Raw genomic sequence first — 673 nt, 5'->3', positions numbered from 1 at the left:
AAGAATTATAATATATATTATATTATATATAATATTTATATATATATATATATATATATATTTATAGTATATATAATTATATATATATATATATCTATTATATCGTATCAAGAGCGTATAAAGAAGGTGATTCTTCTTTATACGCTCTTGATACCATGTTTTATTCTATTTTGACGTTTTAATGAACGATGATACTAACACGGCGATTGGCTGCTGCGTCGCTCATCGTCGTTACGTCATCGTTGAGCGTGCAGCGTCACGCGTGACGTCATTTTGTTTGTCGCCAGGGACGTACTTCGCCTGCACGATGTTCATGTGCGCCATGTCGGTGTGCTGCTCGGTGCTGGTGCTCAACTTCCATCATCGCAGGGCCGAGATGTATCGAATGTCGCCCCTCGTGAGTATGAGGAAATAGATAGGTTGCGGGAGGAGAGGAGGGGAGTGGGTACATAGCGCGCGCGTGAGAGAGAGAGAGAGGGTGACATGGAGAGGGAGAGGGGGAGCGGAGGCACCGACTATTCCCTCAATGGGCTTTGCCTCTCGCGCGCTCGCTCTCTATCGCTTTCTCTCTCTCGCTCTCTCTCTCTCTCTCTTTCTCTCGCTCTCTCTCTCTCTTTTTATTGAGAAAGAAGGGGAAGAGAAAGAGGAAGCGAGAGAGCGAGAGAGAGCTTTT

The 673-nt window shown here is 44.6% G+C and overlaps 1 protein-coding gene across 1 annotated transcript in view; it reads left to right on the top strand.

Moving 5' to 3' along the window:
• LOC106815272 (neuronal acetylcholine receptor subunit alpha-7-like) overlaps nucleotides 1–415 on the top strand; it is a gene marked incomplete at its 5' end in the record, with an annotated part of 48,803 nt that extends 48,388 nt beyond the window's left edge. Inside the window, one exon of the mRNA XM_014819717.1 lies at nucleotides 288–415. Coding sequence (XP_014675203.1) covers nucleotides 288–415 — 128 coding nt within the window. The remainder of the gene's footprint in view (nucleotides 1–287) is intronic.
• Between the last annotated feature and the right edge of the window lie 258 nt (nucleotides 416–673).

Source organism: Priapulus caudatus, unplaced genomic scaffold, assembly GCF_000485595.1.
Source record: "Priapulus caudatus unplaced genomic scaffold, Priapulus_caudatus-5.0.1 Scaffold1077, whole genome shotgun sequence".
Taxonomy (NCBI): Eukaryota; Metazoa; Priapulida; class Priapulimorpha; order Priapulimorphida; family Priapulidae; genus Priapulus; species Priapulus caudatus.
This window is presented reverse-complemented; position numbering and strand designations above follow the sequence as displayed.